The following is a 25,475-nucleotide window of genomic DNA, read 5'->3' as shown; positions in this document are numbered from 1 at the left end:
CACGCCAGATGTCTCTGTGCGATTTACCAGCTGCCCCAGCCTGTACTTTTACAGGCTCCCTCTAAGACACATACCATTTGGTCCGCGGCTTCAGGAGGTTGTTGTCTGCTCCCGCGGTGAGTGGCTGGCAGCAGAGGCTCCTCCGAGGAAAGTGCTCGGGGCGCGCCGAGGGGCGTCCGCTCCGCAGTCGGTCCCACAGCCGAGCAGAGAGTCTCCTGGCTGGCTCGCCAAACTGACGTGCGGAAAACAGACTCCACAATCAGTGAGATTGTAAAGTAGGTATGTTCATTCAGTGCTGGGCAGCACAGGGGGTAGTCCCACCAAAGTTGTGCGTGCCTGACTCGGCAGTTTGCTTCAAGTTTATACAGTCAAGTGTTACATATTCACAATACACCTATACATAGGCATGACCTGTCCCCGCTTCATATTAAAATTAGCTCCGAGAGGTCATTTCCATAGTCTCCTCTCAACTGCGCTTGCGCAGTGCCTTTTTATGGTAGTCGTCTGGTGGTCGCAGAGATGAAGATAGATGACTCCTCTTCGTCACTGCTAGTAACCTCTTTTCTTGCGCAGGCTCAGTGGTTTCTTGGTATTCACCCAAGCCGCAAGACCAGTCTTAGCTGGCTCTTGGGGCCAGCTCCTGCTTCTTATCAGGAACTGTCTCTGCCTCGTTGGCTGGTTCTTGGGAACAGCTCTTCTTATCAAGGACTGTCTCTACCTCAGCTAATTTCAACAATGGAAGCGCTAAACATCATCTTTCATGCCCCTTTATTATGTCTATTGAGATTCTTTTGACTCCCCTTGTCTCAAGTGCTTTTCAGCAGACTTTTCTCTCTGTTTCTGCACAGTTGTCGCCAGGAGCTGCCTGCAGGCTTCTGTCCGGAGGCAGCTCCCTCCCAGATAATTGCCTGCACAAGCAGGTCAAACTTGCTAAGGCCAGTACGTCACAACCACTGTGTGGAATGGTGAAGTTACTAGACAAATATTGCAGTACTTAGTACATGTTGACCGTCTCTTCCCTCAGCCTTGCCTGAACACAGCTGCCACTGCCTCCTCTACGGAAGTGCTTCTCTTTCCCCTATTCCCAACTGTGACAGATACCACATCCCCTCCTCCCCCCCTCCCCAAGCAGCAGCCGCGAAAGAAGGAATGAACTATTTCATCTGCTCTATAGGGGGAGAACGCAAATTAGGGTCTCTTTCCCTTCTCTAACGCAGGAAGACAATATCACTTTCTTTTCCCCTTCAGCCTTCTACATGCCCGCATGGGAAGGGATTAAGCTCCTTTCAGCAGGGCTTGCTTATTTTTTCTTTCTCTTTTTTTTCTGTTTTTTTGTTTGTTTGTTTTTGGTTTTTTTTTTTTTCACTCCAGTTAGTATCAACAAGCTTTCTAGAGGGAGAGAGGGAACATAGTGGTATTTTCTACCGCAGGCTAAAGTGAACTGTGGGATTGGACATGAATGTGGTAGAGACTAGACTGCAACAGTTGAAGCTATGGGGGAAGGGCAAGCAAAATTTTGTTCCTCCGCCCCTCTTCCCATTCTGGCGTGTGCGCGTACGTGTGGGGTGGGGGCAGATGGTACGGCGGGAGCACTGTTGGCCTCAGGGAAGCTTTAGTGGAGGGGTGTGTATATATATATATCGTATGTATATTATACAAAGCACGTATCATATGCATGTGTCTGGTGTTGATTGTGTGGGGAAGGGGAGTGAGAGAACACGAGCAGAGGGGGGAAGTCATGTGTGAATGTAAGCAGGTTGGGACAAGGTTGGGGGTGCTGCACATGGGCGGAGAGGGGTCTCTGGAGATCAGAGATGAGGTTGGGTGGTGTCTGCACTAGGAGAGGGTATGTGCGCGTGTGTGTAGGTGTAGATGTATTTGGCAGCTTGGTTTCAGTATCCCTTTACTAGCCAGAAGGTGGGCGGAGAGGGTAATGACATGGGGTGGGGGCTACCCTTGGAGCGCTCTGTTGGCATCCTCTTCCTATCCCCCGGTATTTTTATCTCTGGCAGTGTGATCTTGAGCGGCTAGAAGCACCTCAGTGGGGGGAAAAGGAGGTGCAGATCCCTCCCCCGACCTTATTCATCTCGTCACATCACTGTGAAAACATGAGCCGAGATTTCAAACCCGGAGACTTGATCTTTGCTAAGATGAAAGGTTATCCCCATTGGCCAGCCAGGGTAAGACACTCCCTCCTCTATGTGCAGGCTGCTGCTACCTCTTTACCTGTCCTTTTTTCCTCCTCACCGCCTTTTCTGTTCTTCCAGTTTTGTGTTGAGAAGAGTGTTTTCAGACACCTATAGAGAAGAAAACAGATAAATTGTGTTGTGCCTCTATCTTGCCAATGTGTGTGTGGGGGTGAGTCTGTGTGTGTGGTAGCACTGCTGTTGCTGAAAGTGACTTCTAAATCACACTGCAGATCCCACAGTGTGGTTTGTTCTTGGCTTATGGTGCTTTATAAGTCTCTCTTTTTTGACATGTAGCCCTGTCTAGTAGTCATTAGCTGTCATTAAGTTTTTTAAGTCGTGGAAGGGCTACTTGAATTCTGTATGTGAAGATATGTATTGGGTTTGTGTTAAAGTCAAGCAGTAATTTTTGAGAGTCTTAAAATCTGGAAATGAATTAATTAATAGTGTTTTTAGGAGGAAAAAGTCCTACTGAACTTCATATTTATTGCTTTAAAGCTTTTTATATGTCTGTGGTGGGTTGACCCTGGCCAGCAACTAAACTGAATGTACATAAAGGGTGTGGAGGTAGAGTGGCATCTTGCATGTAGAATCTCTGTTATTCAATTTGATTACTTGTCCCTCCCTAACTTTAAATTAATGCTATTGCCTATTAAATATAAACACTCCTCTCTGTAGCTTGTACTGAAATACAATATTATTAATCAAAGACAGCTTCTCAACAAAGATAGATGGTACAGAAATATTTGCAAATGAACATATAACCCATCTCAGAGAATTAGACATGTATATGCTCAAGTAGAGAAGCTTAATATCATTACCATCTATGCAAAAGTAATAGCACTAATGGGGAGAGAAATGCTAATTTCAGTAAGCAAGCCAACTGATATGCTAGAACTGTCTCTGTGGAAAATTACAACTAATTTATGGAAGGTGCCAGAGTCATTTTACATACTGGATTTGCACCATTTGTGTGCAGCTGCCAACAAACAACTGAAAAAGAAAATAACCAAATGCAGTTTGTCCCTTTTTTAAAACAAGAAAGAATATTCTGACATAATGCCTTGGTGATGTTCATTAAGAAACTTCAAAAGTTTCAAGAGAAATATTCAAAGCTAATGCCTTGTGCTGTCTGAGCCTTCTCTTCTCCAGGATAAACAGTCCCAGCTCCCTCAGCCTTTCCTCATAGGAGAGATGCTCCAGTCCCTTAATCATCTTTGTGGCCCTTTGCTGGACTCTCTTCAGGAGCTCTATATCTCTCTTGTACTGGGGACCCCAGAACAGGACATTGTATTCCAGGTGCGACCTCGCCAGTGCTGAGTAGAGGGAAAGGATCATCTCCCTCAACCTGCCGGCAATACTTTGTCTAATGCAGCCCAGGGATACCATTCACCTTCTTTGCCCCAAGGGCACAGTGCTGGATCATATTCAACCTGGTGTCCACCAGGACCCCCAGGTCCTTTTCTGCAAAGCTGCTTTCCAGATGATGATGACTGGACCCAGTATTGACCCCTGGGGTACACTGCTAGTCACTGTCCTCCAACTAGACTTTGCACTGCTGATCACCCTCTGGGCCTGGCCATTCTGCTCATCCAGATATGTTGGGGATCCTGAGTACAGAGGTCACAAGCTTGAGCTGCACATTTCTTTCCCAAAGATAGCAAGGAGTCTTGGATACCTGGATAACTCCAGGGTCACCAACCTCTGGCACCCCACGCTGGAGCAGGTGGATATATCTTGAAGGAACTGTGGCCTGTGAAGAGCCCATGCAGGAGCAGGTTCTCCTGACAGGAACTGTAGCCCATAGAGAGGACCCATGCTGGAGCAGGAGAAAAGTGTGAGGAGGTAGGAGTAGCAGAGAGGAACTGTTCTGTACTGATTGCAACCCCCCCATTCCCCATCTCCACTGCGCCACTTGGGGCAGGAGGGAGGTAGAGGAGTTGGGAATGGAAGAGTGAAGTGAAGTCTGGGAACAAGGGGTGGGGGAAGGTGTTTTAGGTTTTGTCTTTGTTTCTTGCCATCCTGCTCTATTATTTTAATTGGCAATAAATTAAATTAATTTTCCCCAGGTGCCCACCAAGCCACTCTCACTCCCCCTCCTCAGCAGGGCAGAGGGAGAAAATAAGATGATAAAGCTTGTGGGTCAAGATAAGGACAGGGAGTTTGCTCATCAATTACCGTCACAGGCAAAACACACTAAACTTGGGGAAGATTAATTTAATTTATTGCCAATTAAAAATAGAACTAAAACCACCTTTCCCCCACCCCATTCCTTCTTCCCAGACTCAACTTCACTCCTTCATTCCCAACTCTTCTATCTCCTCCCCGCCCCATGAGTGGCCCAGTGGAATGGGAAATGGGGGTTGCAGTCAGTTCATGACAGTTCATCTCTGCCACTCCTTTCTCCTCATACTGTTCCCCTGCTCCAGTGTGGGGTCCTCCCCACAGAATACAGTCCTTCATGAACTAATCTAACCTGAGGTGAGCCAATAATTCCACACAACACACTGCCTCTCCTGTCCTGAGCAACCACCATAACAGATTGAGTCCAAATCATTGGAGTAAATGAACTCAATGGACATTTTATATGGGTGGCCCATAAACTAAGGGAATGATGTCTGTGGGTAGGAATGGAGGGATGGTTAATGAGGATGTATTGGATAATGTGGGTCCTGAGCATGACGTAAATGGTATGGAATAAGAGGTGGAGATTGTTCTTGTTTTGGCTGGGATGGAGTTAATTTTCTTCATAGTAGCTTGAATGGTGCTATGTTTTGGAATTGTGATGGAAACAGTGTTGATAACACACTGATGTTTTAGCTATTACTGAACAGTGCTTGCACAGTGTCAAGGCCTTTTCTATTTCTCACTCTGCCCCGCCAGTGAGTAAGCCGAGGGTACACAAGAAGTTGGGAGGGGACAGCTGACCCCAAACTGACCAAAGGGATATTCCATACCATATGACATCACTCTCAGCAGTCAGGGAAAAGAAGGAGGAAGGGGAGACACAGTTAATGGAAGCAGAAAACAGATGTAGCAGCTTGTGCAGGAATCTCTGCATTTTTCTTTGGGAGCTTCTAGGTCTTCTGGGGGCAGGGTACAGGATCATCAGGGAACTCCTACGAAACCTCTAAGAAACTTGAGGTTTCCTGCTGCTGTCAGGTAAGGACAAGGTAAGGGGAGCTAAAAGGGTGTGGACCTGAGGAAGCTCTAGCAACTTCTAACAAGCTTGGTCAGCTGCCCTTGACCCAGGATGCCTGGAGCCTTTGTTGCAGCTACACCCTGATTAGGGAGGGTCAAGCACCTGCTTAGCAAGTGCCAGGCAGAGGTCTCTATAAAAGCCATGCCCAGCACAGCAGCTTATACATAAAAATTGCAAAGAAGGAGTTCTCCTTTTAATTCAAACCAGCCTAAGTGTTTTCACTTATGGTGATGATACACCATGGGGCAGTTTCCCTGGCAGGTTTTAGAGCAGCTGCCCCTGCTATGGTAGAGGCTTTGATGCAGGCAGACATTCAGATAGTGGATGCAGCCCTGTGATTTCCAGGTTTCAGGGAGTGCCTGAGGCCTCTCTCTGAGGCCAGAAGAGATGGCCCTCTGGTCCTGCAGGAGGTGTGCTGTCTTGGAGGAGCTGTGTTACCAAGTGGAGGAGTTATGGGAGGAAGTGAGCAGGCTGCACAGCATCGGAGAATATGAAAGGGAGATAGATGGGATCTTCTCTGAGACACAACAGCTTGAAGAGCCCCAGACCCCAACTGCAGTAGAGATACAGGCAGTGTCCACCCCTAGTACTAAGGTAAGTGCAACCTCTGGAAAAGGGGAAGAATGGAAGCTGGGGACTCATGGCACCAAGAGGAAGGTTCCTGCCCCGCCTAAGGGCTTACAGCTATAAAATAGGTTCACCACTCTCAAAGGTGAAGAGAAGCCAGATGTGCTTTCAAGCAAAGGATCTGGGCCACCTTACCCTAAACCATGCAAGACCAACAGGAAGAAGCAGTGAGTGATAGTAGTGGGTAACTCCCTGCTGCAGGGGACAGAGGCACCTATCTGCCTACCTGACCTATCAACAAGAGAGGTTTGCTGCTGGCTGGGGGCCTGGATCTGGGATGTTGTGGAGGGACTGCCCAAGTTTGTCTGGCCCTCTGACTACTACCCCCTGCTGTTCTTCCACGTGGGCACCAATGATACTGCTGGGGCAACCTGGAGAATATCATAAATGACTACAAGAGCTCTGGAGGTGGCAGTTAAGGGCATGAGGGCCCAGATGGTGTTCTCAGTCCTTCAGGTGAGGGAAAAGGGTGTGAAGAAGAGGGCACCGATAACGCATGTCAACAATTGGTTCTGGAACTGGTGTCGGCAACAAGGTTTTGGTTTCTATGACCATGGGACCCTGTTTGAGGATCAGCATCTGCTTGGGAGAGGTGGGATCCACCTTCACTAAGCAGGGCAAAGGTATCTTTCCCTGCAGGATGGCTGACCTGGTAAGGAGGGCTTTAAACAAGGAATGATGGGGGAAGGAGAGAGTTAACAGCAGCCCTGTGAGGGAGTGTCAGACAGGGATGATAAGCAAAGGGCCTGGAGTAATGTGACAGGAAGGGATCAAAAAATAAAAAAAACAGGGCTTAAGTGGGGTCACCTCCAGCATTTGCATGTAAGCAAGGAAGTACCTACAAGACACCATTATGGAGGAATCCCCAAAAGCCTTTCTGGCTGTATCTGTATTTCCTGTATTAAATTTTAAAAATACTACACTTGTTTAAAGAATAAAAAATGCATATCATAGCCTTAAATAATCAGGAATCTGCCCATCCTCTGTTGAGAAAATCTGAATTTCTAAATACAAAATTAATAGGAAAAAAAAATGCTTAGAGAAAAAAAGAATCTCTTTCAACATACTACTGTTAAGTTTCCCTCCACAGAGCAAAATAATCACACCCACATATATGGGAGGAGAAATGAGGGGTAAGGAAAGGAGAAGGATATTGTTCATTTTTTTCAAGTTTTGTTGGGGGGGTAAATTCTAGTGATAAATAAGACTCCTTATATGGAGAGTACACAATGCCAGCAAACAAATGAAGAGTTTCTGTGATGTAAACACAAAATGCCTGTAGTGATCCTAAATGAGTCAGGAATAGAGAGGAGACCAATAAGGATGACATTCTAGTCAATGTCTGCTACAAGCCACCTGACTAAGAAGAACAAGTGGATCAGGCCCTCTACAGACAGCTAGGAGCAGCTGCATGTTCAGAGGCCCTGGTTCTTATGGGGGTCTTCAACCATCCTGATATCTGCTGGAGGGACAACACAGCAGGGCATAAGCAATCCAGGAAGGTTCCTGGACTGCATAGATGATAATTTCCTCCTCCAAGTGACAGAGGAGCCAATGAGGAGAGGTGCTCTGCTGGACCTCATACTTGCCAACAAGGAGGGGCTTGTTGGAGATGTGAAGGTCGAAGGCAGCCTTGGCTGCAGTGAACATGAGGTGGTGGAGTTCAGGATCCTGAGGGCAGGGAGGAGGGTGAAAAGCAGGCTTACGGCCCTGGACTTCAGGAGAGCAGACTTTGGCCTCTTCAGGGACCTGCTTGGAAGAGTCCTGTAGGATAAGGCCCTGGAGGGAAGAGTGGCCCACAAAAGCTGGTTAATATTCAAGGATCACCTCCAAGCTCAAGAGTGTTCCATTCCAATGAATAGGAAGTTGCAGGAGCATAATCATGGACTCAACGACAGATCAATATGATTATAGTTGAAGACCCTTTACTAGAGCATCAGACATCATTTTATACATTAGTTACATCCGTACATGCGTTTAGCTATTTTACTATTGGTTACACACATTATTCACGCACTGTCCACGCGCCTAGTTACACTTAATGATTGGTTATATCAACACTGTACACGCGCATAAACATAAGACATAATTGGTTATACTAACTAAAACATGCGAAACTTGTCTCAGTCTAATTGGTCAAGATAAACTGCCGAATTGAGGTTGTTTGTGCCAAGTTCCCTTTATCGTGGAATGCGCACCTGTGTTCTTCTAATTGATATCTTTCTTATTTTTGTCTTCTTGTTTATTCTGTTCAAGGCCTTCTAAAGGTGTCTGGAATGCTCTTGTGACCGTTAGCTAAATATGTTCCCACAGGAAGTCAGGCAAAAATGCCAGGAGGCCTGCGTGGATAAACAAGGAGCTCCTGGCCAAACCCAAACACAAAAAGGAAACATACATAGGGTGGAAGCAAGGATGGGTAACCTGGGAGGAATACAGAAACATTCTCTGAGCATGCAGGGATGAAGTTAGGAAAGCTAAGGCCCAAATGGAATTTAATCTGGCCAGGGATGTCAAAGACAAATAGAAGGGCTTCTATAAGTACATAGGCAACAAAAGGAAGATGAGGGGAAAATGTGGGCCCATTGCTGAATGGGGCAGGGGCCCTGGTGACACAGGACATGGAAAAGGCTGAAGTACTGAATGCCGCCTTTGCCTCAGTCTTTACTGGCAAAATTGGCCTTCAGGAATCCCAGGCCCCAGAGACCAGGGGGAATATGTGAAGCAAGGAAGATGTACCCTTGGTGGAAGAGGATCAGGTCAGGGACTACTTAAGCAAACTGGACATACATATGTCCATGGGTCTGTGGTGGTGCAGCCCCCCCCCCCCCCGCCCACATTGCTATGTCAGGACCAGCCAACATTGTGTTCTTGTGCAGTGAGTTGGGACAATCTGGTACTTTCTTATCCTGGCTACGGTACAGTGAGTTAGGACAATTAGGCACTCCCTAACTGTACCTGAAATTCCTGCTGCCTGAATCATGGCCCACCTTGGAGGGTACCAGAATTACCCGACAAGAATTATGGCCAGAATGGAAATACACTGACCAAAGCCAATCATCTCGCGAACCTATAAACAGTGATCCGAAGTGAGGCCCTTTGAGCTCTCCCGGACCACAGCAGGCTGCGACCAGCATCTCTCTCTGAGTGGGACGCCTCTCAGAGCTCGCAAACTCTCCAGCTGGTGAAGTTCAGAGGACCATCGCTGAAAGCTGACGATGGGACCTGGGCTGAAACCCTTTGCTCCTTGAGGCTTAACCCTTGCCCATTGAGAAATGCCGAGACATTTGAAGTGAATATTTCCCTGAACTTGAAGGGAATTTTTAACAGGTATACCTTTGTTATATATATATATATATATATCTCTAATATATATATATCTTTGTGTCTGTGTGCATGCATGTGTGAATTGACCTAGGTATCTGATAGCAAGTATAGTATAAATATTGCCATTTTGAATCTATAATTAAGTCACTGTTGTGATTGTAGTAAATTATATTGAATCACTTAATCGTTGACTAATTTAACATTTTATAAAGTGCTGCTAAATCTTGTGATTCACTTTAAACTGTGAATGAACCTTAGACTGCTGCTACACACATATAATCCCTGAAGACATAAACCATTGCCCAAGTCTTGGACTAGGAGTGGATCCAGCTGTGCCTAAGCTCCATCAGGAGTTTAGAAAGCAAGGGGGTCTTCTCTGAACCTCGTGACTCCATGGGAGGGTCTCCCTTACCCTTTTGCGTCTTCGGTCTCTGTATAAATCATTCTAGTTTGATTCTAACTTGATTTTTCCTTTGTATGCTTCATCCATGTATTAAGTAATAGAGTGAACCTTGCCATTGAACTTTGAAGTTGTGCTTTTATAAACTCCTATTAAATCACTTTTGCTAATACCCTTGACGGTGATTCTTTAAGCGGCCCAAACCACTCATTCATGACAGGGTCCTGATGGGATGCACCCATGAGTGCTGAGGGAGCTGGCTGATGTCATTGTGAGGCCACTCTCGATAATCTTTGATTGATCATTATGATTGGCAGAGGTGCCTGAGGACTGGAGGAAAGCAGTTGTCGCTCCTGTCTTCAAGAAGGGCTAGAAGGAGGATCCCAGGAACTACAGGCTCGTGAGCCTTGTCTCGATCCCTGGGAAAGTGATGGAGCAGCTAATCCTAGGAACCACTTCCAGGCACATGGAGGACAAGGAAGTCATCGGGAGTAATCATCATGGCTTCACTAAGGGGAAGTCACACTTGACCAACTTGATAAAATTCTACAATGAAATGACTGGCCTGGTAGATGAGGGGACAGCAGTGGATATTGTCTGCCTAGACTTCAGGAAGGCCTTTGATGCTGTCTCCCATAAGATCCTCACAGAGAAGCTGTTGATGTATGGGCTGCATGAGCAGATAGGGAGGTGGGTTGAAAACTGGCTGAACGACTGGGCCCAGAGCATGGTAATCAGTGGCACAAAGTCCAGTTGGAGGCCAGTAACTAGTGGTGTACCCCAGGGGTCAATACTGGGTCTGATCCTGTTCAACACCTTCATTAATGATCTGGATGATGGGGCAGAGTGTACCCTCAGCAAGTTTGCAGATGACACAAAACTGGGAGGAGTGGCTGGTATGTCACAGGGTCATGCTGCCATCCAGAGGGACCTGGACAGGCTGGAGAAATGGGCTGACAGGAACCTCATGAAGTTCAACAAGGGGAAAGGCAAAGTCCCGCACCTGGGGAGGAACAACCCCATGCACCAATATATGCTGGTGGCCACCCATCTGGAAAGCAGCTTTGCAGAAAAGGACCTGGGGGTCCTGGTGGACACCAGGCTGAATATGAGCCAGCACTGTGCCCTTGGGGCAAAGGCGGCGAATGGTATCCCTGGGCTGCATTAGACAAAGTATTGCCGGCAGGGTTGAGGGAGATGATCCTTCCCCTCTACTCAGCACTGGTGAGGCTGCACCTGGAGTATTGTGTCCTGTTCTGGGGTCCCCAGTACGAGAGAGAGTGAGTTCCTGGAGAGAGTCCAGCAAAGGGCCACAAAGATGGTGTTTAGCCTAGAGAAGAGAAGGCCCACAGGGGGATCTCATCAATGTATATAAATACCTGAAGGGAGGGTGTAAAGAAGATGGAGCCAGGCTCTTTTCATTAGTGCCCAATGACAGGACCAGAGGCAATGGGCACAAACAGAAATACAGGAGGTTCTGTCTGAACATCAGGAAAGACTTTTTTTACTGTGAGGGTGACTGAGCACTGGAACAGGTTGCCCAGGGTGGTTGTGGAGTCTCCCTCCTTGGTGATATTCAAAAGTTGTTTGGACATGGTCCTGGGCATCCTGCTCTAGGTGGCCCTGCTTGAGCAGGGAGATTGGACCAGATGACCTCCAGAGGTCCCTTCTAACCTCAACCATTCTGTGAGTCTGACATGATGACAAGCTCAGTGAGCGCTGTACTTGAGTTCGTGGTTGTGGGCTTTTAGACAAAATATTCAGAAGTTAGAATTATTAAAAAAAAAACCAAAACAGCTTCTATATTTTTCATAATATATGAGATTTGGGCTTGGGTAAGCCATCAGCTGGGTATGGGAACAGGAAGTGTTGCTATAGATTATGGTGAGGAGGAGGTGATATTTGGGAGGAACTGAATACTGCTTTTTACCTATACTCCATCTTTTCTTTAAGTAGATGATAATTTGAAAATTATTGATGCTATTTTCTTTTTTACCAGTTGTTAGTACTGTTAAAGGATGTTATGAGTGCAGCTGCCTTCTCCAGCCCAGGACTCCCTCTTGCTTGTCTGCTGGAGCCCAGTCTGGTGAACCCAGGGTTTCTGCCCAGGCTGAGGGATGAGGTGGCTGCTTTCCCATTTACAAGTTCAACCAATAATGAAGCTGAGCACATATCCCAGAGACACACACAGGACCCTGACACAGCTGGCTACACAGACAAGGCACTCCCTTCAACAGCACCTACATATAAGATTTGCATAAAACAAAGACAGCCAAGTCCCCTTCCTTCTCCTCTATGGCTGGTAGAGATAGAAATTCAACTAGTGAAGGCACACACATGACACTCTAGATTCACAAGCACATGCACATTTGATGATTCCCCTAGTACTGGCATTCCTGCCCTGATCCTAGGCCCTTTTACCTGCTTCATGGGTTCCCTACTCACTGGCTAGTCCAGCTTGATGCTTGCTAGTAAACACAAACAGGCATGCACTCACATGCTTGTCCCACAGGCACTCCACATTTGCAAGTTCCCCTGGGCATACCAGCACAGACCCTCCACCCATGTGATACCCCTGACTGGACTCAGGGCTTCCTATTCACCAGCTAGTCCAGCTTGAAGCTTGCTAGTGAATTACACACGCATACCTGCATGCATACCCATGCACACTCAGTTTTGGGAAGATACAGACACTCCACCCAACCCAGCAGCAGGCACATGGGCTGTGACCTGCAGTCCTGTTCCAGCTGCTGGTTTTGAGCCCCTTACTTGCCTCACACATGCTGATCCCTCCCAGTAGCTGGTTTTCAGTACTCACCCTGATGTTGCCCCAGTGACTGGCGGCCAAGACCCCCACCCACTCTAGTAGCTGACACCATAGGCCAGGGTGTGGTGGGTTAACGTTGGTTAGCTGCCAGGTACCCACCAAGCTGCTCTTTCACTCACCCTCTTCAGCAGGACAGGGGGAGAAAATAAGATGAAAAAGCTCATGGGTCAAGATAAGGATAGGGAGATCACTCACCAATTACCATCATGGGCAAACCAGACTTGACTTGGGGAAATTAATTTAATTTGTTGCTGCCAATTAAGAATAGAGTAGGATTGCAAGAAACAAAACAAAACTAAAAACACCTTCCCTCCACCCCACCCCTTCTTCCCAGACTCACCTTCACTCTGAACTCTTCTACCTCCTCCACCCATGAGTGATGTAGGAGGGATGGGGAATGGGAGTTGCAGTCAGTTCATAACACTTCATCTCTGCTGCTCCTTCCTCCTCACACTGTACCTCTGCTCCAGCATGGGGTCCCTCCCACAGGAAACAATCTTTCAAGAATTGTACCAACATGGGTCCTTTCCACAGGATACAGTCCTTCAGGAACTGACTGCTCCAGCGTGGATCCCCAATGGGCCACAGTTCCTGCCAGACAACCTGCTCCTGCATGGGCTCTTCTCCATGGGCCACAGTTCCTGCCAGGAGCCTGCTTCTGTGTGGGGTCTCCACAGGCTGCAGCTTCCTTCAGGGTATATCCACCTCCTTTGGTGTGGGGTCCTCTATGGGTTGCAGTGTGGATATCTGCTCCACCATAGACCTCATTGGGCTGCAGGGGGACAGCCTGCATCAACTTGGTCTTCTCTGTGGGCTACAGGAGAATCTCTGCTCCAGCACCTGGAGTACCTCCTTCTTCACTGACCTTGGTGTCTACATAGTTGCTTCTCTCACATTTTCTCACTCCTCTCTCACAACTGCTGTTGCGCAGCCTTTTTTACCCTTTCTTAAATATGTTGTCACAGAGCCACCACCAGCATCACTGATTGGCTCAGCTTTGGCCAGCAGTGGGTCTGTTATGGAGCTGGATGGAACTGGCTCTGTCTGGCACAGGGGTGGCTCATTTTCTCACAGAGGTCACCCCTGCAGCCCCCGCCCCCCACTACCAAAACCTTGATATGTAAACCCAATACATGCACCTACACCCCCGGTCTGACTCCAGTAGCTGGCACTTAGTCCTTGCAGCAAACATACACATAGGATAGAGAGCAAGATTACACAGAGGGACAGTTGAGAAAAGATTAATAAGAAGATAGGACAGACTGCAGTGATCAGGCACAGAGCTCAGCTAGACAAGCATACTGACCAGCCCTGTTTTTAACCCTTTCTTTCTACACCCCTCTTTGTTTCTCCCTGCTTTCCATTTGCCCAATGTCTCCCTTCATGGGTTTGCATAGTTCCATTGATTCCCTTACCCTTCCCAGTCTGGTGTCTGGGATCTCCCCTGGTTTATAATCTTAGCTGCAATGTCCAGGTTGATCTTCCTGGAAGTGGCGCCTGTTGTTTCTTGATAGCCCATCAATTAGTGTGAGTAGCAAGGTTTGTTTCTTTTCACTCTCTCCGTGTTTGTTTTTTCAGGTCTGTGTCTCTGCATATTTTGTTTCTGGCTTCCCCCTTTTCCTTAAATTTCCCAACTGACAAGGTCCCTGATTAGATAACCTTGCTGGAATAAACATTCTCACACTCCACATATCCTTAACAATTAGAGTGAGTGAACAGGTTTGGTTCTGGTCACTGCATCCCTTATTATTTGTTGGTCAGGTTTGTGTTCCTGTATGTTCTTGTTTATGGTTTCCCCCTTTGCTTATTATACCTTTTTTGCATTGAAAAGGTCCTTGACCAGATACACTTAAAGGAGCAAACACTCTCCTACGTACCCTTACAAACATCACTTGTTTCTTTGGGGTTTTTTTATATATATAATCCTTGGGTCTTGTTTTGTTTAAATCTCTTTCACTTTTTCGATAGTATTTTGCTTCTTCAGGTTAATACTTAATGCTTAAGTGTTTTCCCCTAGAGTGTTTTTTAATTGTTACTAAACTTTAATTCTAGTCTCTCTTTCTCTTAGGTGGATGAAATTCCAGATGGAGCAGTAAAACCTCCTATGAATAAAATGCCTATATTCTTTTTTGGCACTCATGAGACGTAAGTACTTTAGATTAAAGGGCATATTGTTTTCATTGAAGGATGTCTTAACAGTAGTTTAACAGTTTGCATTGTGTGTTTGAAAATTATGTGACTCAGTAGCAGACTATATTTTCTTAAATTAATTTCTAGTGGCAAGATAGGCAGCTTGCTTTCCACATTTGCTGTGAAATGGTGTGGTTATAGTCTACTATTCCCTGCAACATGCACTTTTTCCTGCTCAGTAAAAAAGCAAGAGCCTACCCAAAGTGGTATGATTGACATACCTTTTTTTCTTTTCTAAGGGATTTTAATTATAGTCCCATGTATCCTCAAAACTGTGTTCTAAAGGAAAATGAAATAAAGCTGAAAACTATGGAATAAGTAGCATTTGAGTCCTTTCAGGGGGAGAGGGGGAAGGTTTGAGAAAAAGTGAAGAGGTGCATTTGAAGCCCAAGGTCTCACCCCAGTTAGTTTCAGGCCTGCTATTATGTGAAGTACCCAAGAAAGACGAATATTTTTGGTAACCCTAACATTTTGCAATGGAACGTAACATTTCCTTTGAAAGGACTCGATTTTTCCCACTTCTAAATATGTTTTTATGCTATTCTCTGACTATTATAGTGAAATTTGTCATGCTACTTCATAATGTTGTTCTACTGTAGATTACAGAGATCTTTAATTCCTGTTTGACTTGTGGGGGAAATGCTGTTTTTATTCCCTTTTTTTAATAAGCTGCAAATAGTATTGTAAAGCAGGTCAGAGCTAGTTGTTTGTATAATTGTTTCATTTCTTGTACAGCTTGCAGAAAGCTTTTTTTGTCCTCCTTCAGACCATTAAGAAATCTATAAAAATCTCTCTACGGTGGTACTTCCTACCTATTTTTAAAAATAAATGTGGTAGAGAAAATGCAGTATTCTGATAAAATAAAAAGAAAGCATTCTCAGCTCTCACTGACACTACTTTCTGTTTGACTCTTTTTAAGAAGTGACTTCTCTGTCAATAAGCTTTGTGCATGTTTGGCTCCTATAACTATGCATTTCATTCACTGTTCACATCACTCCATATAGTTCTATACAGACTCAATTATTTTTTGTGGTTTTGTGGGGAGAGGAAGCAAGGTTTGAATTCTGTTCTCCCCCCTTTTTTTGTCCTTGCTTTATACTGTTCAGTAGTTTTGTACCCTTTTCAGGATGTTTTGACAGTTAAAATAAAGCACCCTTTTACTTCTCTCCTTTTTAACATATGCCATTGTCATGGTTTAACCCCACCCAGCAACTAAGCACCACGCAGCCGCTCACTCACTCCCCCCGCCACCCAGTGGGATGGGGAGAAAATCGGGAAAAGAAGTAAAACTCGTGGGTTGAGATAAGAACGGTTTAATAGAATATAAAAAGAAGAAACTAATAATGATAATGATAACAGTAATAAAGTGACAGCAGTAATGATAAAAGGACTGGAATATACAAATGGTGCACAGTGCAATTGCTCACCACCTGCCGATTGACGCCCAGTTAATCCCTGAGAGGCAATCCCCCCGCCCCCACTCCCCCCAGTTTCTATACTAGACATGATGTCACATGGTATGGAATACCCCATTGGCCACTTTGGGTCAGCTGCCCTGGCTGTATCCTGTGCCAACTTCTCGTGCCCCTCCAGCCTTCTTGCTGGCTGGGCATCAGAAGCTGAAAAATCCTTGACTTCAGACTAAACATTACTTAGCAACAACTGAAAACATCAGTGTTATCAACATTCTTCTCATACTGAACTCAAAACATAGCACCGTACCAGCTACTAGGAAGACAATTAACTCTATCCCAGCTGAAACCAGGACAGCCATTCTGGATTGCAGTACTTCTTTTTACTGTCATTCCTGAAGATGTATTCAGGAACAGAGATCAAGTGTAGGGTAAAAAGAAATGAATTTATATGTAATCTTAAAAGTTTCTGTAGAATTTTGAGAAGCACAATGACCTTTTTTCAAATGTGACTTAGGTTCTGAAATCATGTTTGATTACATGTAGATTACTGGCAAATTTGAAACTTTATACCCACTCTTTGATACTCATACAAAGCAGTTTTACTGAAATCTGGTTTTGGTAATGTGGTAGACTCAGGGCTACTGCATTTTAAAGTTCTCAAATGTTTTCTTTAGAATATAACTTTGAAAAATGTTTTTGAATCTGTGCCTCATATCTTACAGTGTTGCAAAGTACTTCCTTTCTTCTGGAACTGGTGGCTCAGAGAGGTTGTGGGATCTCCATCCTCGGAGATGCTCAAAACCTGACTGGGCATGGCCCTGAACAACCTGCTCTAGTTGACTTTGCTTTGAGCACAGGGAGCTGGACTAGACAATCTCCAGAGGTGTTGCCATCCAACCTCAATGATTCTATGTTTCTAAAGTATAAGCTTGTACTTTGATTTTCATTGTTGCTTTCTTCTGAGCTTCACCAAAACCTAAATTTGTGGCTTCTTGATATTCTTGAAAAAAACCCCAACAAAACCCTAAGAGCCTATTTCTTCTTTTCAAGATATTTGCCAGCTGTCATCTTTTTTTAGAAATATTACCCTTTTCTAAAGGAAAACTAGATATAAACTAGATATTTGTATTTTAACAAAGCTTTATGTGAATTTCTTGTGAGAGTAAATCACATAAGCACAAATTTTAGCCAGTCACAGGCAGGCAGAAGTTCATGCTCTGGACTCAAGACCCTGGACCCTATACATCAGGGTGATAACTGTCCCGTTTAGATTTCCTTGACCTTTTCTCCTTCTTGTGTATGGGGATTTAACTGCAAAAACCCAGTAAGCTACATGACCTTAGCAAGGTAGCTAATTCCTAGTATTTCTCCAAATCTGAACAGTGTAGGTAGAGACTTGCAACTGTGGAAAAATGCTTCCTTTCAGAGCAAAGGAAAGAAAAGAAGCAATGTTTTCTCTTTCCTCTGGTCTGTCCTCCTCTCTTCCCCCCATCCCTCCTTTTGCTCTGGTTAAGTAGGCTTTGCAAGTGTGTGGATCCCTGGCTGGATGCTCTCTAACAATCTTCTGCAAAGACATGGATGATAGCCACTGTGAAAGATTATTGTTTTACACTACTGGAGTAGGAAATGTTTAAGCTTCCTAGATGACTTGCAACTTCTCTTTATCTTATCTAAATTAATAGGGAGTAAGTCTCAAATACTTCATTATAGAGATGATGAAAAAAATGGGGAAATGAAACTTAGGGGTTTTTTGTTTGTTTGAACTTTACCATGAACTATCTCATAAAAACAGTAGCAGCATCTTCAATTTAAGCAATTGGGTCTTAGATTTATACTTTGTCAGACAGAGCTGGATATAGGCACAGGGATGAAAATGAGAAAGTTGGTCACTGAGGTTTTCTGTTTTGCTATTAACAGCAGTTGAATTGCTACTATGAAATCCTAACTCTAAAGGCCATGGTACTACAGCAGAAACTTCATGTGCCTTGATGTTCTGCAGTACAAAGTAGAATATTGGTGTTTAGTACTTTATTACCTTGTTTCCCCAGGTCTGGCTTAGAAAAAAATTACAGTGTAGATACTGCAATTTGTGGGAAAAGGTGCCAGTCTAATAGCCATAGTTGTGCAACTTGCACTACGAATAATAATGTATGGGTTTTAGGGGGAGGATTTTTTGCCTGCCTTAGAGGAGGCCAGTTTCTGTAGATGAAAACAAAGATAAAAAGAAGCAGTTTTAAGCCCCAGATACTGAGAGTAGATGATTTTTTTTTTCACTTTTTTTATGAGTAGGGATGGAGAAGAAATTTAAAATAAGGAGCAATTTAACACTTCTACTAGCCAAATTATTTAGTATCTCTCTCTCTCTTCACACTTAAACTAAATAAATATAATTAATTAAAAAACAGAATATACAAAAATTGTAAGTTTGTTTCCAACTCTGTACCGCCTCATTTCAAAACACTATTAACTTAAAGGTTTTAGGCCTTTTTAAGTATCTTTGAACAGCAAAATTATCTTTATCATTTTCTTGATAAGCTGCTTTTCATTCAGATATACAAGATACTTAAAGACAGAAATGTTGAGCATTTAATGTAAAACATTTAATAATGTTGTATATTTTTTTGGTTAGATTTCCATGTCTTTCAGGATAAACTATACAGCATTCTTACAAAGATCTAGGCAATCATTCTATCCCAACTTTGTTTTGTCATCTCAGACATATTGGTTTTCATTTAATAATTTTGAAAGATTTTTCTTTGGCTTGAAGCCATATCTTCTTATACTTGTACTCATTATCTTGCATTATGTTTCCAGGATTTAAGGAATCGTTATTTCTTCACATTTTAGCTTGGTTTGCTAAGGAAGCAATGGCTCTTTCTGTACATCAGTCAGCTGCTCAGTTTTTAATCATTGTTTGACAGTGGTGGGTGGCTCTGTCAACTGTGATCTTAACAAGACATAACATTCAAGACATAGCATTGACAGTTTCTTGCCAGGACACTCAACACCTAGGAGAGAGCAGTGAGTGTGGTAGTATTAATGGAAAACTGGGTTTGCTGAAAGCAAAAGTTTAGAAGACTAAAGATGCTTCAGTAGCAGCACTTTGCTGATTACAGAATATCACTTCAGATGCCTCATTAATGAATATTATTTTTTTATATATCTGGTACTAAAGTTAATTTGAAGAGCAGCAATTTAAAAATGTGATGTTTCTGGTAGCTAATGTTTTCATCTCTTGAAGGGCATTCTTGGGACCAAAGGATATATTCCCTTATTATGAAAATAAAGAAAAATATGGCAAACCAAATAAAAGAAAAGGCTTTAATGAAGGATTATGGGAAATTGACAACAATCCCAAAGTGAAATTCTCTCATCAGCAGGTAAGTAAGTGATTCACAGTCTGTGAATACTTTAATCTGTTTTGTCATATTGTTGTAATAAAGCAATGATAGCTTAGCTGCTATAGGGGAATAATTTATTGATCTGCATCACTGAGTTGCAAGTTGGACTAATGTTGCTTTTGTTATTTACAATTATTTACCTCAATTTTTCAGCAAAATAAGAGAAAATTGCTCTTCTATATAATTGGGGATGCTATTTTATTATAGTAAAGTTAAGGAGGGATCATGTTAATAGTTTCAGGACACAAGGATAAAGTTATGTTAGTTACTGGGGAGGTCCCAGTGGACTGGAGGTTAGCAAATGTGATGCCCATCTACAGGAAGGGCCGGAAGGAGGATCCAGGGAACTACAGGCCTGTCAGTCTGACCTCGGTAACAGGGAAGGTTATGGAGCAGATCATCTTGAGCGCCATCACACGGCATGTACAGGACAACCAGGCAATAAGGCCCAGTCAGCATGGGTTTATGAAAGGCAGGTCCTGCTTGACTAACCTGATCTCCTTCTTATGACAAGGTGACCCGCTTAGTGGATGAGGGAAAGGCTGTGGATGTTGTTTACCTGGACTTCAGTAAAGCCTTTAACACCATTTCCCACAACATTGTCCTGGAGAAACTGGCTGCTCATGGCTTGGATGGGCATACTCTTCACTGGATAAAAAAACTGGCTGGACGGCCGGGCCCAAAGAGTTGTGGTGAATGGAGTTAAATCCAGTTGGCGGCCGGTCACAAGTGGGGTTCCCCAGGGCTCAGTATTGGGGTCAATTCTGTTTAATATCTTTATCAATGATCTGGACGAGGGGATCGAGTGCACCCTCAGTCAGTTTGCAGATGACACCAAGTTGGGAGGGAGGGTTGATCTGCTTGAGGGAAGGAAGGCTCTACAGAGGGATCTGGACAGGCTGGATCAATGGGCCGAGGCTAATTGTATGAGATCCAACAAGGCCAAGTGCCGGGTCCTGCACTTGGGTCACAACAACCCCATGTAGCGCTACAGGCTTGGGGAAGAATGGCTGGAAAGCTGCCTGGCAGAAAAAGACCTGGGGGTGCTGGTTGACAGCCAGCTGAATATGAGCCAGCAGTGTGCCCAGGTGGCCAAGGCGGCCAACGGCATCCTGGCCTGTATCAGAAATTGTCGCACTTTCTCCGCTGCGACAATCTAGGGAAAACGACACATCACCAGGGACTTGCCCTGGGGAGAAAACGGACCAACACAGATACTGTGGATCAAATGATTTCTCCGTTTATTAACTGCGCAACACTCGGTTATATATGTTTCTAGTATCTACTCACGCATAAGCCATTTGTTGATTGGTTAACATGTGCCGTTCACGCGCTTAAACAATAGTCTAATTGGATAAAGTCTTCTAATCACGCGAATAGTTTCCTCCGCCTGCATGCTGTCTTGCACTCTGTCTTCAGTCACGTCGCCCTCCTGTTATCAGTCACGTACGCCCGACCTTGTTTTACTTTTTGTGCATTCTTCAGCAAGCTCATAATAATTGTGCCTTTGTGCAGTTAGCAAACTTACAACAGTTGTGCCTTGTGCAGTTTCCTTCGTCCTCCCACAATTTCTCCCACAAATTCTCCCACAAGAAATAGTGTGGCCAGCAGGACTAGGGAAGTAATTGTCCCCCCGTACTCGGCACTGGTGAGGCCGCACCTCGAGTACTGTGTTCAGCTTTGGGCCCCTTACTACAAGAAAGACACTGAGGTGCTTGAGTGTGTCCAAAGAAGAGCAATGAAGCTGGTGAAAGGTCTAGAGAACAAGTCTTATAAGGAGTGGCTGAGGGAACTGGGGCTGTTTAGTCTGGAGAAAAGGAGGCTGAGGGGAGACCTTATCTCTCTCTACAACTACCTGAAAGGAGGCTGTAGCAAGGTGGGTCTCTTTTCCCAAGTAGCAAGCGATAGGACAAAAGGAAATGGCCTCAAGTTGCACCAGGGGAGGTTTAGATTGGATATTAGGAAAAATGTCTTCACTGAAAGGGTTATCAAGAATTGGAACAGGCTGCCCAGGGAAGTCACCATCCCTGGAGGTATTTGTGTAGATGTGGCACTTGGGGACATGTTTTAGTGGTGGACTTGGCAGTGTTAGGTTTATGGTTGGACTTGATGATCTTAAAGGTTTTTTCCAACCTAAATGATTCTATGATTCTATGAATGCTTATAGCCCTGAGGAAGTCTGTTAAAAGTAAATTGTATCCCATCCCAGGTAAAAGCAAATTTTCTTTTATTCTCCTCCTGCAGTGGCACCATAAAGAACATATCTTTTACATCTAGTATCACCATCCAGGAGTGAGCAGCAGCTTGGAGGGTGGCAGTTAATGTAGCAGTGTGTGGTAGGTTGACCCTAGCTGGAAGCCAGGTGCCCATCAAAGCCACTCTATCACTCCCCCCGCCTCAGCTGGACAGGGGAGAGAAAATATAACAAAGGGCTCATGGGTCGAGATAAGGACAGGGAGAGATCACTCAACCAATTACCATCATGGGCAAAACAGACTCGACTTAGGGAAAATTAACTTCATTTATTGCCAGTCAACCGGAGTAGGGTAATGAGAAATAAAACCAAATCTTAAAACACCTTTCCCCCACCCCTACCTTCTTCCCAGGCACAGCTTCACTCCCGAATTCTCTACCTACCCCCCCCAGCAGCGCAGGGGGATGGGGAATGGGGGTTACGATCAGTTCATCACACGTCATCTCTGCCACTCCATCCTCTTCAGGGGTAGGACTCCTCACGCTCTTCCCCTGCTCCAATGTGGGGTCCCTCCCACAGGAGACAGTCCTCCATGAACTTCTCCAACATGGGTCCTTCCCACAGGCTGCAGTTCTTCACGAACTGCTCCAGCATGGGTCCCCCACGCAGTCACAAGTCCTGCCAGAAAACCTGCTCCAACGTGGGCTCCTCTCTCCACGGATCCGCAGGTCCTGCCAGGAACATGCTCCAGCGTGGGCTTCCCAGGGGGTCACAGCCTCCTTCGGGCACCCACCTGCTCCGGCGTGGGGTCCTCCACAGGCTGCAGGTGGATATCTGCTCCACTGTGGACCTCCATGGGCTGCAGGGGGACAGCCTGCCTCACCATGGTCTTCACCACGGGCTACAGGGGAATCTCTGCTCCGGCGCCTGGATCACCTCCTCCCCCTCCTTCTTCACTGACCTTGGTGTCCGCAGGGTTGTTTCTCTTACATGTTCTCACTCCTCTCTCCGGATGCAGTTTCTGTTCTGCCGCAACTTTTTTTTTCCCTTCTTAAATATGTTATCACAGAGGCGCTACCACTATCACTGATTGGCTTGGCCTTGGCCGGCAGTGGGTCCCTCTTGGAGCCGTCTGGCATTGGCTCTGTCAGACATAAGGGAAGCTTCTAGCAGCTTCTTACAGAAGCCACCCCTGTAACCCCCCTGCTACCAAAACCTTGCCACACAAACCCAATACAGTGTGTTTGGGATGACGGCTGTAAGAGGAGTGGTGTTTGCATTTAACTTTCTATAGTCTATGGTTAAGGACTATCTCCCATCTGTTTTTTTTTTTAACTGGTCACACTGGGGAATTATATGGGGACTGCGTTCAGGAGATAATGTGTCTTTTTCTAGGTCATCTATGACCTCCGCAATACTCGTCTGGTCAGCTGCAGAGATAGGTTACTGAGGAACATTAGTTATTGTTGAGTCAGGCAGCGTGGGTGCAGCTCACAGCAAGCAAACTATGCCAGTTCACTGACACCCTTGGGTAGCTGCTAATTTTCGCTCAGCTAACCAAGTACACTCCAGGCGGCCAAAAGATCAAACACTACCATCTGGCAGTTACCAAACTTGTCCTTGTAATACATCAAAGCCTAAAACATTTTCCTTCCCTGAAACTACTGCTAATTGGTGTCTTTCTCCCTTTGCAATAACAAGTTTACTTTAGCTATGGGGCATATTTCACTTTTGCTGGTAAATCCTATTATTTTAACCCTTTGTTGACCAGGCTTAACATTAGTTTTTTGAGCATCCAAATTTGAAAGCATTGAAATTTGAGCTCCTGTTTCAATTAAAAATTTCACTAGTTGTCTTTGGGGGCTGATTGGAACATAAATATGAGGGCCATCTGTGTTATCTCACTGATAAGCTTCCATCATGGGCTTTATGAGATCGGGGAACATGTTGGGGGTTCTGGGGAGTCTGTTTACTTGCTGGATCCATCTGCTGTCTGCATCAGCTTGGGATTGCCCTGCTGGTGTTGGTTTGTCCCACCCCATTTCTCAACTATGATTTACAATGCATCAAATCTGCCCAGGTCGGCATGGGTTGGAGGCAGGGTTGGCTGTCCTGACTCTCCTGAGCGTTATGTTCTATGTTTTGTCTTATTTCATCCCTTTTTGCAATGAGGTAGGATTTTAAAACAGCAGGGGGTCCCCTTATCAGTGGTCTCATGGCTTGGGGGTCTACAGGGACAGAGACAGGATAATTACTATATGCACCCCTGTTGTTTATAGCCTGAAGGGAGGCTGCTTTTGTAGCAGCAGTAGAAAGTGTGCTTAATGATCTTATTGGTATAGCAGTGGGCTCCCCTCTATCCCGAGGGTCTATGCCCCCTGCCCAATACACTACTCGACACGTAATAGCATGTGGTTCAGTGTTAGGGGCTGGTCCCTCATTCAAGAACACTCCTGGTCCCCAAAAGCCATCCACTTAGCTTTGATCTAACATAATATGATCACCTCCATTTAAGGAGACATGCCACAGATATTCAGTCTTGCTTTCACCAGGCTTCCACCCATATTTTTTCATGCAGATTGGCCAGTTGAAGGGGGTCCCATGGAATGGTCTTTATGGTATCTCTCTGGTTGCCCCCTTGAGGTCCAGCAGATATCTCAGTTTTAATAATAGGGGCTACCTTAAATTCTGGTTCATCTAATTCACTCTCATCGCTAAGTTCTTGGTGGGGGTCCTCCCAAATATCTCCATCCCATTCTTCCGGGGAAATGATTAGCTTATAAATTTTCACAGGATCTGGGGGGGTTGGTGTCCCGATCCAATGTCGGGGAAGGTTTCGATATGATCCCAAGAGCGAGATTAAGACACAAACGAGGTCAAATGCCGTATAGTCAAAAGAGTTTTTATTATCAAAAGTATCAAAAGTGGAAAATGGTAGCGATAGGATAGAATGGAAGAAAAGGTAGAAATTAAGCAAGCAGTCGGGATAGAGTTGCAAGGATGGTCACCAGCACGGATCCAGCGGCGTCCCGTTGGTCCTCAGGCCAGCAGTCGGTGGTGGGAGTTGCAAGGATGGTCACCAGCATGGATCCAGCGGCGTCCCGTTGGTCCTCAATCTTCAATTCTTTGGTGAGGAAGAAAAGGCCCTCCCACCGCTTGTTTCTAGGGGTTCTTTATAGGGCATATTTCGATGATGTCATGCGCTGCAGGTTTCATTTATCACACAACCTTCGCGTGATCCATACCAGAAACCAATATCTTATCAGCTCCAGCCCAGTTTCCTCCCCTGGATGCCTCAATGGCCTGGTAATCGTCCTTATGGACAGAGGAGTGTCCCGCTTAAACCGGCCATCTTGGAGACAAAGGGCTCACGATGAGCAGTTCACAGTTCCTTGATGACAGCCCAGTCCCTCATACCTAACAATCTTTGAGGCAAATGGTTCGAGATAACAATTCAGCCTCTTACAGTTGGGGACCCGAATTCTCATGAGTTCTAGTTTATCCTCTAAATTCCTGCATTTTTCTTTTTCCTCCCCCAGTTGTTTCTGCAATTGCTGTATTCACAGAGATAACAGCATTTCTTGTCGCTTTCTTTGTTCAACCTCATCTTGTAACACTTTCATTTCCTGTTCTTTACATTTCTTATACTGATATGCAGCTCCCAAACATGTTCTCAACATTTTGCATATTATTCCCTTCTCTTTACCAT

At 45.1% G+C, this 25,475-nt stretch overlaps 1 protein-coding gene across 3 annotated transcripts in view; it reads left to right on the top strand.

Moving 5' to 3' along the window:
* Window positions 1-1,514: 1,514 nt before the first annotated feature.
* LOC121232951 (lens epithelium-derived growth factor-like) overlaps window positions 1,515-25,475 on the top strand; it is a 106,205-nt gene continuing 82,244 nt past the window's right edge. For all 3 annotated transcript variants that reach the window (XM_041121507.1, XM_041121505.1, XM_041121506.1), the window contains exons 1-4: window positions 1,515-1,623; window positions 2,013-2,180; window positions 14,635-14,711; window positions 19,413-19,551. In XM_041121507.1, coding sequence (XP_040977441.1) covers window positions 1,576-1,623; window positions 2,013-2,180; window positions 14,635-14,711; window positions 19,413-19,551 — 432 coding nt within the window. In that variant the 5' untranslated portion in view covers window positions 1,515-1,575. The remainder of the gene's footprint in view (window positions 1,624-2,012; window positions 2,181-14,634; window positions 14,712-19,412; window positions 19,552-25,475) is intronic.

Source organism: Aquila chrysaetos (genome assembly GCF_900496995.4).
Source record: "Aquila chrysaetos chrysaetos chromosome W unlocalized genomic scaffold, bAquChr1.4 W_unloc_2, whole genome shotgun sequence".
In the NCBI taxonomy this organism is placed as follows: domain Eukaryota; kingdom Metazoa; phylum Chordata; class Aves; order Accipitriformes; family Accipitridae; genus Aquila; species Aquila chrysaetos.
Note: the sequence above shows the minus strand (reverse complement) of the source record. Positions and strands in the feature narration are given on the sequence as shown.